General features: G+C 41.8%; 1 protein-coding gene across 1 annotated transcript in view; it reads left to right on the top strand.

Annotated features, from left to right (window-relative positions):
* Positions 1–17,526, top strand: part of LOC106573449 (protein piccolo) — a 100,789-nt gene extending 83,263 nt beyond the window's left edge. Inside the window, exons 25-36 of the mRNA XM_014148501.3 lie at positions 925–1,055; positions 3,037–3,063; positions 5,169–5,262; positions 6,094–6,165; positions 6,689–6,934; positions 9,583–9,661; positions 10,181–10,375; positions 13,404–13,542; positions 14,101–14,168; positions 15,976–16,119; positions 16,453–16,598; positions 17,105–17,526. Of these exons, the coding sequence (XP_014003976.3) occupies positions 925–1,055; positions 3,037–3,063; positions 5,169–5,262; positions 6,094–6,165; positions 6,689–6,934; positions 9,583–9,661; positions 10,181–10,375; positions 13,404–13,542; positions 14,101–14,168; positions 15,976–16,119; positions 16,453–16,598; positions 17,105–17,248 (1,485 nt within the window). The 3' untranslated portion in view covers positions 17,249–17,526. The remainder of the gene's footprint in view (positions 1–924; positions 1,056–3,036; positions 3,064–5,168; positions 5,263–6,093; positions 6,166–6,688; positions 6,935–9,582; positions 9,662–10,180; positions 10,376–13,403; positions 13,543–14,100; positions 14,169–15,975; positions 16,120–16,452; positions 16,599–17,104) is intronic.
* The last annotated feature ends 204 nt before the right edge of the window (positions 17,527–17,730 follow it).

Raw genomic sequence — 17,730 nt, 5'->3', positions numbered from 1 at the left:
GTGTTTAGCTAGTGTGTAGCAGCTATCAGGCCGACAGCCTCATAGCATCAATGCTGCAGTCAAACTTTTTTCATTATGTAATCCAACATTTTAGTGGATATGTGTGCAACAAAAGTTCAACATTCACCTTTTGCTACTATTTCTGTCAAGTCTACGCATACAGTTTGATGCATACATTTTATAAATCCAATGTACGCGGAACACAGAACGCACTGCAACTGCCTCTGCAACGCAATGCTGCAAGGCAAACGCAGCGTTCCATTGGAAATGAATGTACTTCTGGTGTACCAAAACGCAGTGACGCTGTCGGTCTGATCGGGGTGTAATTGCTGTATGGCATGTGTTTGTCCTTTATCAACTTAGGTGAAATGAAGCCACAGCAGCCAAGGTGAGAATGGCTGAAGTCATCTTTGCTTCTTTGTTTTGATGTTCTCCAAATATAATTTTAGAGCTTTTAAATTGTGTAGAAATAGAGTAGACCTAAATCAGCTTTAAAAAATACATATATTCCTTGTAGGGGGTTACCACTAAACTTGTATCTAACGTGAATATTTTCTCTATGTTAATATTCAAATGGATTTATTTAAATAAATTAGGGCAGTTACAAATAAACAGTTATTCAATACAATGCATCTAAGTTTAAGCCAATTTGCAATGCTATTTGTGATACAATTTGACTGGTTCTTGTTCCCCCCTTGGCCACCCCAGTCTCACACCTACTCTGTTTGCTACTGACCCCCCAGTCTGGAGTCAGTGGAGTGTGCCTTATATTCTTGAATTCCTCCACTTGATTGATCCACCTGTCAAGAGTTTGATGATTAGTCAGAATCAGGTTGTCTAGTGTTGAGAAACACTAGTCTGCATGCCTGTAGAACCTAGTTGAACATACTGCATGTCTCTCTCTGTCCGCTCTGCTTCCTCCAGCTCCAGATCAACTATGATAGGAACCTGGGGAACCTGATAGTGCATGTGCTCCAGGCAAGGAACCTGGCTCAGAGAGACCCCAACAGATACTCTGACCCCTTTGTCAAGGTCTACCTCCTACCAGGGAGAGGGTGAGATACTTTCACAACGCTTTTTACTCCTTCTGGACTGCTTTGTTTTATCGCTCTCTCTTTCTCTCTGCCTTGCATTCTCTCCCCCCCCCCTCTCTCTCTCTCTCTCTCTCTCTGTACTCTAATGAGTATTGACTGTTATTATGATGTGCCTTTATTCATCTGTGTTAGATTTACTGTGAGCTCTCTGTGAAAGATTGATTGTAAGTAGAAGCCTAGGAGTTCATAAAACATGATAGAGTGACACATCCAACGGTGGGCTACTTTCATTTCTTATCTCTATGGTTTCTAACTGGCCTCAGTTGGCATATTGAGTGTACATGTATGCTTATTGTGGCTAGTCAGATTAATATAATAATTGTATTCAAATGTTTGCATGCTTTGCAAGAAGTACGATTTCCCTAATAACCCTGTTTACATTAGGCTAGCTGATGGCTCTCTGATAACCGCAGAAAATCACTAATCAAAATAAATGTTCAACCACAGTGACCAAGTTATTTTTGGGAAGCATGTTTGATTCTGAGTTCGGACATATAAAGTTTGTTTGTGAAAACTACTTCTAAGACACATACATTCAGTTGATTCGAATTCACTTCACTCATGCTAAAGAGGGAGGCTCTCGGCTGGTGCTAACACACGCGCAGCTTAAATACACCGCTGGAACCCTGATTAAGGTGTTTACATGTCCTAATAATTCAAAAGATTGCTCCGAAAACCAGGTGTTTTAATCGGTGTATGTTTACTTCGATTTTGACCTTACGCCGATTAAGATAAGCAGAGTAAGGTGTTTACATGACTATTGCATAATCTGACTACTGCCATAGCCTATTGGTAAGAGCGTTGGGCCAGTAACCACAAAGGTTGCTGGATTGAATCCCTGAGCTGACAAGGTAAAAATCTGTTTTTCTGCCCCTGAGCAAGGCAGTTAACCCACTGTTCCCTGGGCGCTGTGGATGTCGATTAAGGCAGCCCCCCGCACCTCTCTGATTCAGAGGGGTTGGGTTAAATGCGGAAGACACATTTCAGTTGAATGCATTCAGTTGTACAACTGACTAGGTATCCATCCCCCTTTCCCTAATCAATTTAATATCAAATTATTAACCTTTATTTAACTCGGAAAGTCAGTTAAGAATAAATTCTTATTTACAGTGACGGCCTACCCCGGCCAAACCCAGACGACGCTGGGCCAATTGTGCGCCGCCCTATTGGACTCCCAATCACGGCCGGATGTTATACAGCCTTGATTCAAACCTGGTGCATGTAAACGTACTCATGGACAGATACTACAACTTGATATGAAACACTGTTTGGTCAGTGTATCAAAGCATTCTATATTTACTCTAAGATATTCTCTAGAATGCTGATATTGTGTGTGTGCGTGTGTGTGTGCGTGCGTGCGTGCGTGTGGTCTCTAGATCGGCTGCAGTGTTCTCTTTCTGAGTGCTCTGATGTGATTGTGTAGTAAGGTTCAACCCTCCCACGAGACAGCGATTATCAGTTTATCAGCATCAGCTTAGCGTATCCCTCTCTCCTTCCCTGTCCCATCATTGTCTCCATCCCTCTCTTCCTGTGAAAAGGCAGAGAGATCGATAGTCTTTATCTGACCTATAACACTATCTGCTTTCTACTAATGGCCCTATCAGCCATGTTCATGGGATTTTACAGTACGGAGCCAGAGACTCTACCCTGATTTCGGATTGGATCAAAGATTCAGAGACTGTACCCGGATTGGATAGAGACTGCCAGCACACACACACACGTACACACACACACACGCCTTTAGCTCAGTATATAGGGACTGCTTAATATGTGTTTAAACAGTAGACAGTAGTAAATAAACCATGTCTTTATGTTTCTATGTTGTCGTTCTTTATCTCCTTCCCTTTATGTCTCTGTTTCTCTGACGATTTCTTTCTTTTTGCTGTTCTTGTTGTTTGTTGTCTGTTGTCTCTACCCTCCTCTCCCTCCCCTGGACTCTCAGACAAGTCATGGTAGTCCAGAACGCAAGGTAGTGTAGTGCACTCTCTGCTTCGCTCCTTCTCTTCTTCTCTCCATCTCTGCTTCTCTTCTTCTCTGATTCTGTTCTTCTCTTCTTCTCTCCTTCTCTGCTTCTCTTCTTCTCTTATTCTGTTCTTATCTGCTTCTCTCCTTCTCTGCTCTCTTCCTTCTCTGCTGCTATCCTTCGCTGCTCTCTTCCTTCTCTGCTGCTATCCTCTGCTCTCTTCCTTCTCTGTTGCTATCCTCTGCTCTCTTCCTTCTCTGCTGCTATCCTTCACTGCTCTCTTCCTTCTCTGCTTCTCTGCACTCTTCCTTCTCTCCTTCTGTGCTTTTCTCCTCTGCTTCTCTGCATCTATCATTCTCTGCTCTTCCTCCTTATCTGCCTCTTTCCTTCTTTGCATTCTGTCTCAGTTTCTCCGCCCCTTGTCTCCTACTTTCCTTCCCTCCCTCTTTTTCTCTCATTCGTGCCCTCTCTGGTTCTCTAATTATCTGCCTCTCTGCTTTCAGTCTGTTTTTTTCCCCTGCGTCAATGTGCAATGTGATTTTCTGATTGTGCAGATGTAGCCAAGAACATTGCCGGGTTGAAATCAAAGTTGAAATGTGAAATCATTTCATGAGTCAGATGTGTTTTTCACCTCACCTTAATGCTCTCTACTACAGGAGTGGAGCTGTGCCTTACGGTCAAATATTGATTCAACCAGACATACATACATCACTATTTCTTTGACTTTATTCTTGTTTCATGTTGTTATTCTGTTTAGCCAGTGTGTCTATACACTACCGTTCAAAAGTTTGGGGTCACTTAGAAATGTCCTTGTTTTTGAAAGAAAAGCAATTTTTTTGTATATTAAAATTGCATCAAATTGATCAGAAATACAGTGTAGACATTGTTAATGCTGTAAATGACAATTGTAGCTGGAAACGGCAGATTTTTAATGGAATACATTAGAGTGTCTAGTTTGAGAAACGGACGCCTCACAAGTCCTCAACTGGCAGGTTCATTAAATAGTATCCACAAAACACCAGTCACAACGTCAACAGTGAAGAGGCGACTCCGGGATCCTGGCCTTCTAGGCAGAGTCGCAAAGAAAATCCATATCTCAGACTGGCCAATAAAAAGAAAAGATTAAGATGGGCAAAAGAACACAGACACTGGACAGAGGAACTCTGCCTAGAAGGCCAGCATCCCGGAGTCGCCTCTTCACTGTTGACGTTGAGACTGGTGTTTTGTGGGTACTTTTTAATGAAGCTGCCAGTTGAGGACTTGTGAGGTGTCTGTTTCTCAAACTAGACACTCTAATGTACTTGTCCTCTTGCTCAGTTGTGCACCGGGGCCTCCCACTCCTCTTTTTTTGGTTCTGTTAAGGGAGTAGTACACACCGTTGTACGAGAACTTCAGTTTCTTGTCAATTTCTCGCATGGAATAGCCTTAATTTCTCAGAACAATAATAGACTGACGAGTTTCAGAAGAAAGTTATTTGTTTCTGGCCATTTTGAGCCTGTAATTGAACCCACAAATGCTGATGCTCCAGATACTCAACTAGTCTAAAGGCCAGTTTTATTCCTTCTTTAATTAGGACAACAGTTTTCAGCTGTGCTAACATAATTGCAAAAGGGTTTTCTAATGATCAATTAGCCTTTTAAAATGATAAACGTGGATTAGCTAACACAACGTGTCATTGAAACACAGGAGTGATGGTTGCTGATAATGGGCCTCTGTACGCCTATGCAGATATTGCATAAAAAATCTGCCGTTTCCAGCTACAATAGTAATTTACAACATTAACAATGTCTACACTGTATTTCAGATCAATTTGATGTTATTTTAATGAACAAGAAATGTGCTATTCTTTCAAAAACAAGGACATTTCAAAGTGACCCAAAACTTTTGAACGGTGGTGTACATTTGACCCTCATCCAACATTTGTAAGACATCATGTACAATATATGATGATATAATTATATTGAATCAGATATTCAATTATCGACATCCTGCTATATCATCTTTATATCTATCATCAAAAGTAATTTGGCAAAATCTACAATAATGTGGCCATATTAACATACAAAGACCACATCTGAGACTAAATGTGTTCCTTTGTTATGACATCATAGTGGTGAGAACAAGAGGAGGACCAAGTACGTTCAGAGGAGTCTGAACCCAGAGTGGAACCAGACCGTCATCTACAAGAACATACACCTGGAACAGGTAGGAACACACACACACACACACCACACACACACACACACACACACACACACACACAAAGCACCTACTAAAGCATCCGTCACACACAAATCCACGTACATCCACATTGAACATTATTTTGAATTAATTTATTTAGTTAGTCTTATTTCAAGTTGAATTGGTAGTTCTGAATCCTTTTGGATGTTCTGACTGTCTCTCTGCAGCCTCAGTTCCCATTACCAATCCCCTGAAGCCCATAACAACATCTCCTGGCAAGGTTTAACAACCCTCTCCACCCCTCAGTCCGAGCCCTTACAGAATACTAATTACCAGCAAGAGAAAGAGAGAGACAGAGACTTCTTAATTCAACCTAACAGTAGCCCTTGGCTGCAATTTGGACCACTTAAGATGAGTGAAGTCTATCCTTACAGCGCTCTCTCTCAGTGGACAGTAGCATCTCAAATCTAGTGGCTCTTCTGAGACTCTTCTCTCTATTCTGCCCACTCACTGGATATCACCCACTCACTCACTCACTCACTCACCCACTTCGCTGCCAAGCGTGCACACACACACACACACACACACACATATACACACACACACATATACACACACACACACACACACACAAACACACAATCACAGAGTCCCCTGATAGGCTGGTGGAATGAGATTGGCCTGCGTGGGTGTTGTACTTGGCATAACTTGTTTAAATGCATTTGTTTATTTAATTATATATCTCTCTCTCTGTCTCTATGTCTCTCTCTCTCTATCATTCTCTCCCATTCCCTATTTTCTCCCATCCCTCTCACTCTCTCCCTCTCTCCTCCCTCCTATCCCACTCTCTCTCAGCTGAAGAAGAAGACTCTGGAGGTGACAGTGTGGGATTATGACAAATCTTCCTCCAATGACTTCCTGGGAGAAGTGAGTGTCTCCAGAATCAGACACACTGGTTGGACCGTCACATACATTCACTTCAGTCGTCCCTTTACCCTAATGTCTCCTGATGTTTTTAAGTGTTCTCCAGCCAACAGAGGCTTATAATTTCAGCCTACCCTTCCCAATAAGACTTTATTCACAGGTAATTTGACGTTTTAGCAGTCTGTAGAATGAATCCCATTGATCCTCTGCTAAATGGACAAGGAGCCTAATTATTTATAAAGCAGTATGATGGTATGTTTTAACATCACAGAACCCCATGTCTGAAAACTATTTACTCTGTTTTCATGTATCTACAGTATAAGTATTTGCTTACACATGCCTTCTCTCTCTCTCTCTCTCTCTCTCTCTCTCTCTCTATATATATATATATATATATATATATATATATATATATATATATATATATATATATATATATATATATATATATATATATATATATATATATATATAATATTTCTCAATATTTATCTCTCTCTGTCTCGCTCTCTCTCTCTTTCTCCAGGTGTTGATAGATCTGTCTAACACATCTCAGCTGGACAACACTCCTCGCTGGCTGCCTCTGAAGGAGCAGAGTGAGAGCATTGAGCATAGCAGAGCACACCACACCGCCCAGGGGCCTGGGGGGCCAGGAGCAGGGGCAGGGCCGGGACAGGGGCCCATAGCGGGGCAAGGATCAGGCAAGGACATGGGGCCAGGATTAGGACAAGGACAAGGACAAGGCCTAATGCATGGACAGGGACAGGGGCAGGTACTGTACAGTATTCATTGTCTACCATCTATCCTTTTCATAATGGATTGTATGTTTTATACACTCTTAGAAAAAATGGTTCCAAAAGGTTTATTTGCAGAGGGATAGTGTTCGACCAAGAACCATTTTGATCAGAATAACCGTTTTTGGAAGACAAGGATTCTTTGTAAGGCAAAGGGTTCTTCTTAGAACATTTAAAATCCTAAGAACTGTTTTGGGAAGAAAGAGTACTTTGATGATTTTTTGGAAGACAAGAAGGCAGTCAGGTCCATGTATTTGGACAGTGACACAATTTGTATCATTTTGGCTCTGTACGCCACCACAATGGATTTGAAAGGAAACAATCAAGATGTGCTTTAAGTATAGACTTTCATCTTTAATTTAAGGGTTTTGTCAAAATTATTGTATGAACCGTGAAAGAATTACAACCCTATTTTAGGGGCTCAAAAGTAATTGGACAAGCTAACATAATCATAAATTAAATTGTGAGTTGAAATCCTTTGCTGTCAATGACTGCCTGAGTTCCTGCTTGTTCATTGGGCGTTTTGCCTTCAGTTTTGCCTTCGGCAAGTGAAATGCATGCTCAATTAGATTCAGGTCAGGTGATTGACTTGGCAAATGCAGAACATTCCACTTCTTTGCCTTAAAAAAAGTATTGGGTTGCTTTCGCAGTATGCTTCGGCTCATTGTCCATCTGCACTGTGAAGCGCCGTCCAATGAGTTTTGAAGCATTTAGCTGAATCTTGGCAGATAATATAGCCCTAAACACCTCATAATTCATCCTGCTGCTTTTGTCAGCAGTCACATCATCAATAAATACAAGGGAACCAGTTCCATTAGCAGCCATACATGCCCACACCATAACACTACCTCCACCATGCTTCACAGATGAGGTGGTATGCTTCAGATCATGAGCAGTTCCTTCCCTTCTCCATACTCTTCTCTTCCCATCATTCTGGTACAATTTGATCTTTGTCTCATCTGTCCATAGGATGTTGTTCCAGAACTGTACAGGCTTTTTAGATATTTTCTGGCAAACTCTAATCTGGTCTTCCTGTTTTTGAGGCTTACCAATGGTTTACATCTTGTGGTAAACCCTCTGTATTTACTCTGGTGAAGTCTTCTCTTGAATGTTGACTTTGACACAGATATATGCCTGCCTCCTGGAGTGTGTTCTTGATCTGGCCAACTGTTGTGAAGGGGTTTTTCTTCACCAGTGAGATAATTATTCTGTCATCCACCACAGTTAACCCACTGTTCCTAGGCTGTCATTGTAAATAAGAATTTGTTCTTAATTGACTTGCCTAGTTAAATAAAGGTTCAATAAAATAAAAGTTGTTTTCCGTGGTCTACCGGGCCTTTTGGTGTTCCTGAACTCAACAGTGCGTTCTTTCTTTTTAAGAATGTACCAAATAGTTGATTTGGCCACAGCTAATGTTTTTGCTATCTCTCTGATGGGTTTGTTTTGATTTTTCAGCCTAATGATGGCTCGTTTCACTGGCAGTGACAGGTCTTTGGACTTCATATTGAGGGTTAACAGCAACAGATTCCAAATGAAAATGCCCCATTTGAAATCAACTCTAGACCTTTTATCTACTTACTTGTAAATGAACTAATGAGGGAATAAGACACATTTGGCCATGGAACAGCTGAGCAGCTAATTGTCCAATTACTTTTGGTCCCTTAAAGGGGGGGGGGGGGACGGACACACCACATATACAAAGTGCTGTAATTCCTACACCCTTCACCCAATTTGGATGTAAATACCCTCAAATTAAAACTCTGCACTTTCAGCTTTTATTCATTATTTAATTTCAACTCCAATATGCTGTGGTAGACAGCTAAAATAATAATAACTTGGTCAATGTACAAATATTTATGGAACTGATTGTAGAACCATATACAGTATAATATTTCCCAGCATGCTCTATTGCAGGGAGATTTTAAGAAATTGTTTGTTTTACTTTAATATCTGTGTTTTTGCATGTACATTGATTGGTTGTTTAATTTAATGCTACAGAAAGATAAATAACATACAGTTTTGTAACCTAATCCAATCTGTTAGTAATTGGATTAATTGCACCCGTTACTGAGTTGGTTGTTCCAGTTAATTCTGTCTTCCCTACCCTGGCAGTCATTCTGAATGCAGGTTGCAGGTATCCTAACTCTGTCTTCCAATAGGAATTACACATCACTTTGCAAGTCAGCATAATGTGACTTGAATGCCTGATGTGGCCTGTAAACTATTAGATTCCTGCCCTCAGAGAATGCCCTTGTGATATATGTTTTGTCATGAATAATTTAATTTTAAAGGCTAAAAAGGCTGGTGGAACTCTTCAAAAATAAAAGGGTTCTCCGTAGAACCCCATTATTAACAGTTCTAAGAACCTTTAGATACAATTATTCTTGGTAGAACCATATACAGGGGGTTCTTTGAAGAACCCTACATAGAGGGTTCTAGATAGAACCCTCTGCAAAGGGTTCTATCCAGCACCAAAAAACGTTTCCCTATGGGGACAAACCGAAGAACCCTGTATGGTTCTACTTAGCACCTTTTCTTCTAAGAGTGTATGTTTGCCTTAATGATGTAAGATGATATATTAGAATGCATATAAAGCAAAATGAATTGAATGTAAACCTATTGACAGATGGAGGAGTGCCTTGAGTCCCCCAAGAATTCTGTGATAAAGAGCAGAAGCCACGGGATCTTCCCTGACCCAGCAAAAGGTAAGAGCCTCTTCCAGCTGCCTTATTGTGTGGTTTAGCCACCCTGTTACTTTACAGTTTTTCTTCTTGTCTGTTTTGCTGATTGCCACTCTGTTGTCATAGTGATATAACATGTAGTCATGGTGACAGTTTTACGAATGGCTACTCAGCTGTTATAATGATACTTTTAGTGCCAGTCACTTCTTTGGCTCAGTGCCATCCATGCTGTGGGGACCTGACCCATAGATTAGAGGCACAGTACAAATGTCTAACTACTACATGGCACTTTTACAGTAAAGACACTTTAAAGACGTTCCCTTTCTTTTATCTATCTATCTATCTATCTATCTATCTATCTATCTATCTATCTATCTATCTATCTATCTATCTATCTATCTATCTATCTATCTATCTATCTATCTATCTATCTATCTATCTATCTATCTATCTATCTATCTATCTATCTATCTATCTATCTATCTATCTATCTATCTATCTACTCTCTCTCCCTCCCTCACGCCCGCCCGCCTGCCCGCCCAGACATGCAGATGGTGACTCTAGAGAAGTCCCACAGTAGTCCCGGCAGCTCTAAGTCATCGTCAGACGGCCAGCTTCGTTCCCACGGTCCGTCCCGCAGCCAGAGCAAGAGCAGTGTCACGCAGGCCCACCTGGAGGATGCTGGGATAGCTATAGCTGCCGCAGAGGCCGCTGTGCAACAAGCCCGCCTCCAACCGAGTAATCTACACCCCTTCCTGTGACACACTTCCTCTCCGCTCCACAACGCATGCTAGCTCATCTTCTCTCCGTTTATCTCTCCTTCTGTTCTATCACTCTGTTCTAGATTGGTTCTTTTAAGCAATTAGTAGGTTCCTATAATTAAGCGAACAGTTCTATGTTGTTAGGTTTTCTTGTTTACTCCAGTGGTGCAACAACCTGATCGCCAGAGTTCATCACTAAAACATTGCTTGGGAAAGTTGGCCAAAACACAGTTTCCTTTACATCATACATACATCAGAGACGCTCACAGCAGCCCAGAGTATGAACAGAACGAATACAGGACAGAGAAGGTAACAGACACAGTTCAGCCGCCCCTGTCTCTTCTCTAGAGTGAGGATATATGTCTATATCTTGCGTCGTTTTTACTCTCCCCCAGTATGATCCCCTGTCCGTCCTCCACATCTAGAAACCATGCTAAGGATAGCAAACACTCATTATTCAATCTATGGGCCCTTCAGTCACTTCTGGACAGAGCTTGACCCCAGGTTGTGGCATACAGTCCCCCCCTCCTGGTGTTTGTTTGGTTCTCTGGACCACTCTCCCCAACCTCTGGAGATTAGAAGAGGTCAAGCACCCGTGTGTGTGTGTGTGTGTGTGTATGACCCCTGAACCCTAAGCTGGTTCAATGTAACAATACACACACCCTGAGATGTAAAGTCTACCACTACCCCTTGATGAGATTTAAAAACGCCACCTGACACTGACCAAACACACCAGCAAGTACAGACACAGCAGCACGTGGGGTCAAAGGGCAACAGGAAACTGACTCTGCACTCACTGGCCAATTAGAGTACAGACAGGAGTCAGCTGACCTTCAGGGGAACGGCAGTGTCTAAGGAAAGTGAGACAACAGGACAGGAGTGTAGATATTTTTAATCAAAAGAAGTACATATAACCTCACTAATCAAACTAAAGGCCATATTCTCCTCTAGAGAAACATGCTCTCAGTAAGGACCATAATACAACTTCATGATGATGTAAACCATTGAGAGCCCAGATAGGTACGTGTAAATAGTCAAAAACTTGTCAATAGCTGCTTTGGTATTTGTACCCTTGCATCGAAGAACCATACTGTATGTGCATTTTTACCACACTACACTGTCAAATATTTTGTTTATACGACATCAAGAGATATCATCACACTTCTCTCTTTGCTTGTGTTTTATATCATACTTCTTTTCCATACTTTTTTATAATGAGTCATGAAGTCAATCAAATGTTTTTCAAAATGCACATATGGTTCTTCGTCTGCAGGATGAATTCATTTAAATTCATAGTAAATGTACAAATCTATTCAAGTAAGTACCATAACGCTTATTTTATCATCACTCTTCTCTGTTTCTGAATTAGTATTATATTTCCGTTACCTGTACTTTGCTTTACATCAATGTTTATTCCTTGGTTTCCATGTTTCAATGTTTCATCTAGGCATAATGCTTTATAAGCATGTATGAGCCTTTATAATGTCTTATAAGAACGCTTGTATGTTTTGTCTCTCTATGCATAACATTTTCAACCGTCTCAAACTGGCTGTTTTTTAGTTGGGATCACACAACTTTTTGCCACATGGATACAGAATGTACTTGCTCTGTCAACCAGTTTGGAGGGATGTCCTGATCTAGGCAGGGACTTGGTGGTGCCATACACCTTCCACTTCTGATGAATCATCTTGACCATGCTCCAAGGGATCTTCAAGGCCTTTTGAAATATTTTCATACCCATACCTATATCTGTGCCTTTCCACAACTTTGTCACATAATTATTTTGAAAGCTCCTTGGTGCTCATGGTTGAGTGTTTGCTTTGCAATTCACTACCCAGGAGAGGGAAGAGAGAGTAGAGTATAGTAGAGTATTACTTTAGAAATCCAAACTTGGTAAATTGTTTTATCACAGCATTCATCATCAATGATTTACAACGACAGGACACGCAGCAATGACCAACACATGATAAAAAAACTAAACATATTATGACACATAAAGGCACATGCACCCTAGTATCCCTAAAATAATAGTCGGATTCCAGTGCTGTTGTCTATCCTACTCTGGGGGGGGGGGACAGGCAACATTTTCCAATAGGAAGACCTCAGTTACACTCAATCAATTACACTCTCTCATGACAGTGGGTAAAAATGACCATCTAAACCTCTCTGTGGAACATCTGGGCAGGATTAACCTGCTACTAAAGCTGCTCCTGTGTTGCATTAGAGTGCTGTGGAGTGGGTGTGTGTCATTGTACATGACCATATGTGTTTTTACTTGCAGCCTTTTTTATGAACATGTGCTGCATTGATTCCAGACTGCAGCCAATTGTAGCACTGGCTTTGTTAATAATATTGTCAAGCTTGTTAGAGTCTTCCTTAGCTAAACTGCTGAATTTATCCTGAAATCCCGTTATTCACTACAATTTAACACAGGTGAAGGACAATTAACTTGGTGTGTGATTTTGAAGGTGATTGATTACACCTGAGCTAATTTAGGATCGCTATTACAAGGGTGGTGGACACCTATCCAAACAAGGTATTTCAGTTTCTTCATTATTTTTTAAAACTGGGAAGTTGTGTAGATCAATGGGGGGAAAAGCGATATTAATTCCAGGCTACAAGGCAACAAAAGGTGAAAGGGAGTGTAGAGTTTCTGTAAGCACTATAATAATGGATTCTAATATATGTTATAACCGCTAACGGGGAACCAAAAATACACTTTGACACCCAGGTGTAGCTGCACAATTTGCATATACATCTAGTAATAACAGTGTTTTATACTATGATTTATAGAATATTATGGACACACCTTATCAAGGTAGTAAAATGGATCTCACTTTCTCTCACACACACACACACACACACACACACACACACACACACACACACACACACACACACACACACACACACACACACACACACACACACACACACACACACACACACACACACTCTATGCCCCTCCTCTCTCTCACTCTTCTCTTTCCCCCACCCCTCTGTAGGACCAGGCCACAGGTTGGGGGATGTGTCGGGGCCGGTGGTGTCCTCAGCCCCCAATCTGCTGGAGGGATATGGGGGTCTGGATGGAGAAGAGGGGGCTGGCACAGGGGTCGACAGCGCCATTTTCCAGGTCCCACGCATGTGAGTAAATAGCCTGTTTGTGGGGTGTGTGTGTCTGTTTCCCAGTCTGCCCTGTACGGAGATTGTGCGTGCCTGGTATCCAAACATACATGGCTTGAGATGTGGTCACTGGTCCAATGTGTGTAGCAAGCTACCTAGTTTAAATATCAATAGTAGTGACACAGCAGCTGCAGTATAACATTTGATTTACATCATCATCAGTATTCTGTCTGGTTGGATAATAGCCTATGCGTAGCAGAGAGAGGCAGAAAGACATAGAGAGGAGCGGCTGCATCGACGACCCTCCAACCCAACTCCCTTCTGTAGTCGAGAGTTGCACATGTTTTTCAGGGCTCCAGCAACACAGGTAGTTTAGACTCTAGTTAACCACCATATACTGAAATATCCACACAATCCCCGAGCCAGCCAGCCACATAGTGTATCCTGAGTTAGAAGAGGTCTTTTCTCATTTTGAGCACCTGCCCCCTGAAAGGACTGTGGCACGGCCCTGGTGCAGATGATCTATCACATACCACTTTGTCATCTGTGTTTCTAAGTGAAATGTGTGTTTACCAACAGAGGGAAGACCATCCCCAACGGCATTGACAAGTCTAGAGGACTGCCACTCTCACTATCAGACAATGAGGGTAAGACTGTGTGTGTTTGTGTGTGTGTACTTGTTTTCCTACCTTATCAGGACCCCAATGTCACAACAATTCACCCAAATGTCCTGACAAAGAATTAAAAACAATAACCTTTTTTCTCAATTTGTTCAAAAGCGATTTTAAGCTTAATGTTTAGGGTTTTGCTGTTAAGGTTAAGTTTAGTGTTAGGATTTTTGGGGTTAAGGTTAGGGTTAGGTTAAGGGTAGAGTTAGGTTTAGGGGTTAGGGAAAATAGGATTTTCAATAGTAAAAATAGGTTACTACCACGAACATAAAGCTGTGTATGTGTGTGACTCCTTATAAGCTTTTTTCTTCATATGTATGCCATCTACTGGACAGAACAGGACATAACACCAACAGGCATAATAGGCCTACCTCTAAATGCAAACCTGGTCCCCTGGACAGAAAGTAAATATACATCTCTCTGTGTGTCATAACTATATCTAGGATTCAGATAGCTCAGGTGTCATGGTCGCTCCTCTCTCCAGTAGAAACTAGAGAGAGGAGAGTCCTGCCCTGGGTCTATTTTGGTGCAGGCAGTGTGTCAGTGTTGAATAATTTACAGCAACAGAGAGGAAGGATGTGTGTATTTCACCATTACTATGTCTGTCTGTCTTTCTCTCTCAATTCAATTCAATTTTAGGGGCTTTATTTGCATGGGAAACTTATGTTTACAATGCCAAAGCAAGTGAAAAAGATAATAAACAAAAGTGAAATAAACAATAAAAAATGAACAGTAAACATTACACTTACAAAAGTATATACAGTGTTGTAATGATGTGCAAATAGTTAAAGTACAAATGGGAAAATATATAAATATAGGTTGTATTTACAATGGTGTTTGTTCGTTACTGGTTGCCCTTTTCTTCTGGCAACAGGTCACAAATCTTGCTGCTGTGTAGCACACTGTGGTATTTCACCCAATAGATATGGGAGTTTATCAATATTGGATTTGTTTTCTAATTCTTTGTGGGTCTGTGTGATCTGAGGGAAATATGTGTCACTAATATGGTCATACATTTGGCAGGAGGTTAGGAAGTGCAGCTAATTTTCCACCTCATTTTGTGGGCAGTGTGCACACAGCCTGTCTTTTCTTGAGAGCCAGGTCTGCTTTCGGGGGCCTTTCTCAATAGCAAGGCTATGCTCACTGAGTCCTTACATAGTCAAAGATTTCCTTTTTGGGTCAGTCACAGTGGTTTTCTGCCACTGTGTACTCTCTGTTTAGTGGCAAATAGCATTCTAGTTTGCTCTGTTTTTTTTGTAAATTCTTTCCAACAAGTCAAGTAATTATCTTTTTGTTTTCTCATGATTTGGTTGGGTCTAATTGTGTTGCTGTCCTGGGGCTCTGTGGGGTCTGTTTGTGAACAGAGCCCCAGGACCAGATAGCTTCTCAAGGTTCATCTCTCTGTAGGTGATGGCTTTGTTATGGAAGGTTTGGGAATTGCTTCCTTTTAGGTGATTGTAGAATTTAACAGCTCTTTTCTAGATTTTGGTAATTGGTGGGTATCAGCCTAATTCTGCTCTGCATGCATTATTTGGTGTTTTACATTGTACACGAAGGATATTTTTGAAGAATTCTGCATGCAGTCTCAATTTGGTGTTTGTCCCATTTTGTGAATTCTTGGTTGGTGAGTGGACCCCAGACCTCATAACCATAAATGGCAATGGGTTCTTTAACTGATTCAAGTGTCTCTCTCTCTTTCTGCCTCGCCTCCCCCTCCTGCCCTTCTCTCCTCTCCTCCCCCCCTCGCCCTCCTCCCCTCCTACTACCTCTCCCCCTTCTCCCCTAGGGGGTGGGGGTAAGACCCAGATGATGGGGGAGATCAAGGTGGCCCTGAAGAAGGAGGTGAAACAAGAGGGAGACCAGCTGGTCCTGGAGGTTCTACAGTGTAGAAACATCACTTACAAGTTCAAGAGCCCAGACCACCTACCAGGTGTGTGTGTGTTTGAGTGTGTGTGTGTGTGTGTGGGGGGGGGGTGCGTGTGCGTGGACAAGAATATTAAACAAACAAACATTTTACCGATTGAGGACATTTTGTTAGTCATGCTATTTTTAGGGGGTTTAGTGTTAAGGTTAGAATTTGTCTTAGGGTTAGAATTACGTTAAGGGTTGAGGTTAGGGTTAGTACGGGCTAGGGTTAGAGAAAATAGGATTTTGATTGGGACTGAATTGTGTGTCCCCACAAGGTTAGCTGTACAAGACCTGTGCATGTCTGTCTGTCTGCCTCACTGACTGTCTGACCGTCTGACTGTGTGTCACTCTGTAGATCTCTATGTGAAGCTGTACGTTGTTAATGTGGCGACTCAGAAGAGAATCATCAAGAAGAAGACCAGAGTTTGTCGACACGACAGAGAACCCTCCTTCAACGAGACCTTTAGGTTCAGCCTCAACCCCACCGGACACTCCCTGCAGGTAACAAACACATGTCTAATAGACCCTTTTACTCTGGTTTCCTGCTTCATTCAGACTGTTCATTGTTTTAATAGGCTCGTATGTGTGTGTGTGTTTAATACTTGTTATTCTTGTACTTTTCACACACACATTTTTGTTTTACTATCCCTGAGGAGACCAAACAATTGATTCCCATTCAAAATCTTAACCCTAACCTTATCCCTAAACCCCTTACCCTAAACCTAACTTCTAAACCCTTACCCTAATTGTAACCCTAATCCTAATTGTAACCCTAAACCAAACCCCTAAACCTAAAATAGCCTTTTTTCTTGTGGGGACTGGCGAAATGTCCCCATTTGTCTGAGTGTTCTTTTTTTTACTATCGTTGTGATGACTTCTGGTCCCCACAAGGATAGTAAAACCAAACACATGCTCATTCACACACAAACAAACAAACAAACAAACAAACAAACACACACACACTGGATACCCACTACAAGTATGTGTATGTTGTCTCCTGTCCCTAGTTGTTCCTGGTGTCTAACGGGGGTAAGTTTATGAAGAAGACCCTGATAGGAGAGGCCTACATCTGGCTGGACAAGGTGGACATGAGAAAGAGGGTGGTCAGCTGGCACAAGCTGCTGGTCAATTCCACACACAACCAGTCCTGAGAGTTCAACTTGAGAACACAGAGAGGTCAACCAGAGGTCAGTGAAGGTCAATGAATAGTATTGGTCAATGCTTGCTCGTAGAGGAGGACGAAAAAGAGGAAAAGGGATATGAGTTGCGTTACAGGTGTCCTGCATCTCCTTTGTGTTATTTTATATGGAAAGAAGAGAGCGAGGAAGGAGAGGAAGGAGATGAATGAATGAATGAATGAATGAATGAATGAAGGAAGGAAGGAAGGAAGGAAGGAAGGAAGGAAGGAAGGAAGGAAGGAAGGAAGGAAGGAAGGGGGGGGGGGGGGGGGGGGGGGGGGGGGGGGCGGCCTATCCCCTCACACTGCCATACATGGACTGTACCCTGATTCTTTATTGGATAGTAACAGCCAGAGACTCAACCCTGATTTCTGATTGGACCAAATATTCAGAGACTGTACCCGGATTGGATAGAGACTGCCAGCGCACACGCACACACACACACACACACACAC

Source organism: Salmo salar, chromosome 16 (assembly GCF_965601325.2).
Source record: "Salmo salar chromosome 16, fSalSal1, whole genome shotgun sequence".
Classification (NCBI taxonomy): domain Eukaryota; kingdom Metazoa; phylum Chordata; class Actinopteri; order Salmoniformes; family Salmonidae; genus Salmo; species Salmo salar.
Note: the sequence above shows the minus strand (reverse complement) of the source record. Positions and strands in the feature narration are given on the sequence as shown.